Below are 7,625 nucleotides of genomic sequence, written 5' to 3' on the forward strand. Positions count from 1 at the left end.
TATACAACATTTACACCTAGCTCTACAAACCAGGGCAACTACACAGAAGACAAGAATCCTAAGTTCAGGTCCCACTGACACGGCTCCTCGAGTCAGAACACAGCCACCCAGAAGGTCCCCTGCCAGCACTGTCGTGCTCTTTAGTGAGGCCAGTTACATGCTTTCCCCCTTGATTTACTGTAAACAAGTGGTATTTCTTGTGTTATTTCTGAACAGTGGTGGTGTTTCTTGGACTAACAACCTGAAGTGTTTTTCTGGCCATTGAGCCTCCATTAGACTGATTTCCAGAAGTAGAGACAAACTGGTTTCTAGAAATAGCTTGTCTTTCAGCATCTAGGCTGTTAAAAGTCTTACTCACTTGGAACAAAAAAGGTTTCCCGTGGGCTGAGTGCTGTAGCAGATTCTTGTCCTTCTGACATTAACAGTTTTATTTTTATAAGTCAGAGAGCACCACGGTTTCACTGAGCCTGCCTTCCTAGCATAACTGTTCTTTCCCCATCACCAGATAGCGTTTCGTACTGGAGTCTCCACGATGGGCCAGGCTGGAGTGTCCTCTGAGCCCTACTGTGTTTAGGGTACAACCAAATACTGCTTTTCAGGGTGGAGCTGAGCACTGACTGGCATCCAGATTTGGGGTTCAGTCTTACCTAACAGAAGCCAGGGGCTCCCCATGGGGAGTATGCATTGTTTTTGAACTGTATTTCCTGTTTCAACCAACAGTACCACTGGGTATAGCCGCTTTTAACTAATTCAGGGAACTGAATTACTCAGGGCGCAAAAATGAAGGTTCCAGTTGCCACTTATCCCATAGTCTTGGGGGACAGTAAGTCTCCCAGGTGAGTCTCTGGCCTTCCGAGGCTGGTAGGGTGGACCATTGTTTGGGTGTCACTTCTGATTTTATAGGTACCTTGTGGCCATAAGGTTGCAGTTGGCAGTTGCTAGCAGATACTGTTCTGAGAACAGTTGGTGGTGTCCTTAAATGTGCTGTAGCTGAGAAATTCAGATTCTCGGTAACACCAGGAAAGTGTGTGAGACCTCGTCCACAGTGGCCATCCAGCTCTATTTTGAATGTTTTAGCCACAGTTACTCTGCTTTAATTTTTAAATGTACTTTTTCTTTAAATGGTTAAAGCAGATGTACAATGCATGTTTAATTGGCCACAAACAAACTGTTTTGGTTAGTCTAAAGTGACAAAAGATTTTAAAAGCAATTATAGATCACTTAAAGGCAAAGTAATTGACAAAATCTGTTATCAAAAGCAGTATTCTAATAAAACTTTGTTCTTTTAACAGAAAGATAAAACCAAACTCCAGTCTTCTATCAGCTTACTTTTAAGAACACATTTCATTTACCTAATTAAATGCAATCGAATCTTAACCAACGTTGACCATGTACAGAACTCTTCTCTCAAGGCTCCTTTTCCACACGCTTTCCATCACTTTTATCCACCTTTAGGATAAAACTATTCCCCTCTTTTTCTCCAACAAATGTATTTCCACTTTTCACATCTTCTACCATCAACAATATATTTCCTACTTTTTTACACACTGAAATGCTTCCTTTATTGTTTTAGTAACTTCAATTACACATTATAATTTTTAACCTTTAAAAAAAAAACCTTAATCTCTAGTGAAAACCAAGAAGCAAGCAAATACAACCTGTTTGTCCTGCCAGAATTTCCTGATTAGCAAACAACATATTCCATAACCTCTAAAAACATACTTTTATTTCATAGCATAATTTCCCTTTTTAATGTGGTACCAGTTGCGTGTCTAATAAACCCAAACATCTTTAGATTTTTTCTCTCACAAGAAGGCAAAAGGGGGCAAACTTAAACTTAACAGTAAATGTTTCAATATTTTATCTTAATTAAAATGATCTAGACCTTTTCTTTTTGATGGCTTAAGTATATTATCTTGATAAAAATGACCCAGGCTTTTTAGGAATTTTGATCAATTAACTTAATTTAGCAAAACTCTCTAAGGTTTCAAGTTACTAAGAATCTGGAAAAGCTAAAACATTTTTTCTAAACAGTTTATCTAAAAGCTTTTACATTATTTATCTCTATTTTATTACTTAAGACAGTATTGTCATACTGAGTTAATTTTCTTGCTGGCATTTTTCAACATACATAAAGTGAGTTTATTGACTTTCAGTAAACCTGGGTACAATAAAAGTAATATACTTAATAATGATGACTTTAAAGATGTTTGTATTAATTAACAAACCTTAATTCTAATACTAGATAGTAATTTAAATACTGAATATTCACCAGATCATGTGAACCTGAAATTTATTTTGGTTAATTTTTTTTTTTTTTGTATTTAGAAATGTTTGATTTGTAAGCCCTTACCTTTTTTTAAAAAATCCAATTGAAAAGAGCTCCTTTGCAAAACAAATTTCCCTTTTTGTAACAATAAACAACATGCAAATGGAAAGATAAGAAATCATGACCACCCATGTTATGGCAATTTACCTGCAAGGTGTAAGACCAAAATTAACAGTTGGAATAAGTTAAATTTACTTACTTGAGTTTAAAAAGCCTCTTTCCTGCTTCTTTTCCTTTGGTTTGAAGTTTTACTAAATAACCCATTGCTTTACTCTCAGGCAACGTGGGCTGTGCTTATTTTTTAAGGACATCATGAGATCTGTAACTTCAGGGTTTCTCCTAGGAATATTTTTGTTCCCTCAGGGTCAAAATTATGGGGAAAAAAAGAAGTGTTTTATCAAGCCAAACTTTTTAACCTGTATATACAAAAAGAATCAGTTTTGGGTTTTTTTTTTTTTTTTGCATGCCGAGTTTAAAGAATATTACGGCTACTTAATGTTAAGGAAAAAAGTATCTTCTTCCTAAGCGTAATTAAAGCTCTCCCAGTTTTTGCAAAATACACCCTATGGAACAAGAGCAGGATGGAACAGGGCTCTCATTTCCCATTGTTCTTTCAAGAGGCTGGTGTGACCAGAAACAGACAGGTCAGGACTAAAGCCCTGTTTCTTTCACCCCGGAACTGAAAGCTCTGTGGGCAGCGATGCCTGGTCAGAGGCAGCAGTCAGCACTGTCCCTGAGACAGAAGTGCTCAGGTAGCTGCTGGACAGAATCCCAGAGCCACTGGCCAGGGGCCAATGCTCCACAGGCAACAGGCCCAATTAACATGGAGCCCAGGACAAAAGTGGTCCCCAGTTACTCCCAAAGACCTGCTCTAACAAACCCCAGGCCACTGGCCACTGCAGAGAGCACTGCTGCCTCAGACCTTGACCTTCCCATCAATTTTTAACAATATACACTGTAGACCAGGTCCAATCCCTGCTTCATTATATGTAACAGTCTATACCACTCACTAAGCAGACAAGGAGAGAAATCACAGGAGTACATGGCTCAGAAATGTTCCCAGGTGGGGAATAACTGATTTTCCCAGAAATAGCAGTGAGCTGAGAGCAGTCTGTAGCCTCTACGGCTCCACTGACTTACATAGTCACAAAGGTCCTTTCCCCACAAATACTGACTTTGCTTAGAAAAATAGCATTGGGGCTTACAACGTGAAGTCAAACAAGGACAGTCATCCAGGTGCACCACAGTCAAAGAGACATGCAGAGGGGAAGCAATTCCAATGGTGCCTGAACCAACCCCTGGGGATCAGTCTTGGATTTTCAGATTCAGGCCAACCTTCCCAGTCAGCAGAATAGAAAATTGAAGAGAACAGACCAGACACAACAGAGCAGATGAAGGACTCCCGCCTCCTTGCTAAGAAAAAAAAAAAAAAAAAAAAAAGGGAAAGGAAAAGAAGGGGAGTAAGAGAAAGAGAAGAAAGGGGAGAAGCCACGCCTGCCTGTGACAGATGGACCAAAGCCAAAGCCCCGGCAGGGTAGCAGCCGCCCCAAGGACACTGAAACAACAGCGCTTCAGGCAGCTCTGCCCTCTGCCCCAGAAGGAATCTCCTCCTCTGGGATCCCGGGAGCCTGGGGGCCCAGAGAGGTCCTGGCTCAGCCTCCCTCCTAGAAGGGCTCCCCATCTTACGTCACTAGGCCCTTTCCAGATTCTTGGACAGCAATACCAGAGAAATGACTATCATTTCCACAGGACTCTTAGGCGAGCAGAGCTTTGTATTAAAAGAGATCCCTTGTGCACAAGGGAAAAGGTGGAAAAACGTTACACCTCCTCGAGCAGAAGGGGCAAGTTTTGCTTTTATAACAAAAAGGGAGGGGTTTGTTTCACGATCAGACATTTCCATAATGTGTCAAACTTCTTTGATCAGCACCAGAAGGCTCCCCAGTGACTATCAGGAATGGGGAGTGTTTCTGTGAGGGGGGAAAGGAGGCATGAGAATTTTCTGCAGGAAAACACAGGGACAAAAGGAACAGGAAATTGATAGTTGAACTTCTTGTCTTGTGGCAATTATGTGCACTTGTTAGTGTCACAGAGATAAAGTTATTCTTTAAGCCTGTTTCTTTTTTGTTTCTTTGCTTCTAGGACTCAGGCCCCCAGGGCCTTTGTTCTTGAGCCTAAAGGCATGCTTTGCTCAAATTGCTTCTGGGGTCCTTATCCAAAATGACTGTGCTCTTCTCTTCCTGTCTCAGAAAGAAAGTATTGTTGTCAAGTATTTGAAATGGCAGCCAACTCAGGTCAGTTACTTGTAATGGTAGGTCCGGCTTTGGGTTTGCTGTAATCCCAGCGTTTCCCTAAGAGACAGAGACAGAAAGGATCTGGACCCTTGGATTAGAGGGAGAGTGTGGCTCACAGAAGGGAGAGGAGCTGGCCTGTTGCCTGGGGCAGGAGCCCACTGGGAACAGTGGCTGGTGACCCTTGTGAAACTGTATCCACACAGAATATGTTCAGCCTGTAAAATAACAGATACAGAGTAGAGCAATGTATTCCTTTCCAAGGGATGCCATGCAGAACACCGCACATAGCTGGGGTGACTTCAACAATAGACACTGATTCTGTCACAATTCTGGAGGCTGGAAGCTGCTGATCAAAGGGCCAGGAGGTTCACTTACCCCTGAGCCCTGGCTCGGGGGCTCCCAGGGGGCTGCTTCCTGCCTGGGACCTCCTTTCCTCCGTGGGTGCCTGTCCTGGACGTCTCTTCCAAGGTGACCAGTCAGTGTTGAACTAGGGCCTCTCCCCAGCAGCCTCATTTTAACTTAATCAACATTTTACAGCCCTTCTCACCACAAAGAGTCCCATTCCGATGTGCTGAGATTTACAGATTCAATATAGGAACTGTGCATGGGGGGAGGGGAGGACACACGGTTCAGCCAACATGTCCCATGTTCACATCCAGTGAGTCTCCCCCACCCTTCCCTGCTCCTCCTCACTGTGAAGCCGGTCCTGGTATCACAGGGTTTTATATGTAAACAGTGTACTGTGTAGCTTTCCTGTTGAGTCTCTTTTCATTAACAAAATCACATTAATTAACCATTACCAGGCTCTGCTGTCCTAACTGACTACAGTTGCTTTTTGTTTGGAAATGTATGTATTTGAATCCAGGAAAAAAAAAAAAAAACTGGTAAAACACTGTCGATTATGTACATGCTGTTTATCCCTTTAATGCGTGTTCTTTCCCCCGTGTTAGCATTTTCTGGAAGGAGCTGCTGAGCTGTGCGGAGACTGGCCCACGTCTGGATGTGCTGACTGGCCCACGCTGGGGATCCTCACGGCCACCTGGAGCTGGGCTGTCCCTGAAGGAGAGGACGACCTCTCAGGCCTCGATTTCCGGCCACCGAGTGAAAGGGACCAAGGTGCCCAAGGCAGCGGAGGCTCCTGGGGCTCCGGGCCCTGCGGCTGCGGCTGTGGAGGTGAAGGAAGGGGCAGGACTCGGCCCCACTGCACACAGCTCCCTGGGTCCTGGGAGACCCAAGGGCGGGCGTGAAGGCCAGAGAGAAGGTGACGGGTCGGAAGCTTGTCCCTGTCCCAGCCCCTGGAGAGCCGGGCTTCTCTGAGGGCGTCTCCCCTGACAGGACCCCTCCCGGCACGATGGCCCTGGCGGCCTCCCTGGCACAGCTGCACGCGGAGGCCAGCTGCCCCATCTGCCTGGACTGCCTGACGGACCCGGTGACCACGGGCTGTGGGCACAACTTCTGTCACGCCTGCCTCCAGCAGCGCTGGGAGGGGCTCCGGGACCTCTTCCCCTGCCCGCTCTGCCTGCAGCCCTGCCCTGAGCGCAGCTGCAGGAGGAACAGCCAGTTAAGCCACCTGGCTGACGCTGTGAGGCAGCTTCCCAGCACGAGGGCCAAGAGGGGCCGGCAGGGGGAGGCCCCCCTGTGTGAGAAGCACAGTCAGGCCCTGAGCCTGTTCTGTGAGGAGGACCTGGAGCTGCTGTGTCCCCAGTGCAGGCTCTCCTCTGAGCACCGCCACCACCCCCTGGTGCCCGTGGAGCAAGCTGCAGTGTGTCACAGGAGGAGGCTCAAGGGCTACCTGGAGCCCCTGACAGAGCAGCTGGAAGCTGCTGAAAAGGGCTTAGAAATGCAAGTCTCCAAGTCATTTGAGTTGGTGTCCAACATGGAGAATCAAAGGAGCAAACTGCACTCTGAAGTTGAACACTTTAAGCGTTTCTTGGGAACAGAGCATGACGAAATTCATGTTAAGCTGCTAAATGAAGAAAAGAGTGTTGTAGACAAAATAACTGGGAAAAAAATCCAAATATCAGACCACGGATCCACGTTGAAAAGTCTGCTTTATGAAATAACCAACAAGTGTTCCCAGACTGACCTGGATTTACTCACAGGCATTGAAAGAATCCACAGAAGCTATGAAAATTTAGAGAGCCCAGCAGCCTTTTGGTCTGAAGTGAAGAAGGAGGTTTTCACTCTCCCCCCACAGTATTTTGGCTTGCACAAAATGATCAGAACCTTTCAGGTCCATTTGACACTGGAGCCTGAAACTGCTCACCACAGCCTCCAAATTTCACAAGATCGGAAAACTGCAACTTTTCGATGGATGGAACCAAACTGTGTTCATCCTCCCCAAGTGTTTACTTCTTACCCCGCTGTCCTGAGTTCAGAGGGTTTTGATGCTGGCAGGCATTTTTGGCAGGTAGAAGGCAGAGGCAGTGGGGAATGGTCCTTAGGGGTGTGTAAAGAATCTTTCCCTAGAAATTCTCTTGTGTCACCTTCCCCAAGCAATGGCTGCTGGCAAATTCAGCTCTGGGGAACCACCCGTGACACACGGGTTTCAGGAAATGCCTGTCGGATTGGCATTTTTCTGGACTATGATTTGGGAGAAGTTTCTTTTTACAATTTGAATGATAGGTCTCCTTTGTATATATTCAGTGACATTTTTACAGAAAAACTTATGCCCTATTTCTCTATTAGACCTTCTTCTAAATCACTTACAATAAGTATAGTTGAAGATGAGTGCTGAGCCACCTTGGAAGACTTTCTGTATGATCCACGTTCTTGCTATGTTCTTGGTAAGTCCTTGCAATAAAGAGTCTGAGTCCATCTTTGATGTCTGACTGCTGATGTCTTTTCACCCTCACCCTCGGGCCTCCCCTGTGCCCCACATCTGGGCAAGCTGTCAGGACAGCCTGGAGGCTCCTTCACTGGGCTAAGCAAGGCGGTTCTCACCCAGGACGGTCCTGGCTACAGAGGAGATTTCCCCAGCAACAAACCCCTCAGACTAGTGGCTT

The 7,625-nt window shown here is 45.4% G+C and overlaps 1 protein-coding gene across 1 annotated transcript; it reads left to right on the forward strand.

Moving 5' to 3' along the window:
* Positions 1–5,557: 5,557 nt before the first annotated feature.
* Positions 5,558–7,357, forward strand: LOC105079753 (tripartite motif-containing protein 60-like). The gene has a single exon (XM_010968548.3). It carries the CDS (start codon positions 5,972–5,974, stop codon positions 7,355–7,357), a length of 1,386 nt encoding a protein of 461 aa, XP_010966850.2. The 5' UTR covers positions 5,558–5,971.
* The last annotated feature ends 268 nt before the right edge of the window (positions 7,358–7,625 follow it).

This window comes from Camelus bactrianus, chromosome 2, assembly GCF_048773025.1.
Source record: "Camelus bactrianus isolate YW-2024 breed Bactrian camel chromosome 2, ASM4877302v1, whole genome shotgun sequence".
In the NCBI taxonomy this organism is placed as follows: Eukaryota; Metazoa; Chordata; class Mammalia; order Artiodactyla; family Camelidae; genus Camelus; species Camelus bactrianus.

Coding starts and splice junctions, on each gene's coding strand:
- LOC105079753 (XM_010968548.3), top strand. CDS start 5,972: ATGGCCCTGGCGGCCTCCCTGGCACAGCTGCACGCGGAGGCCAGCTGC.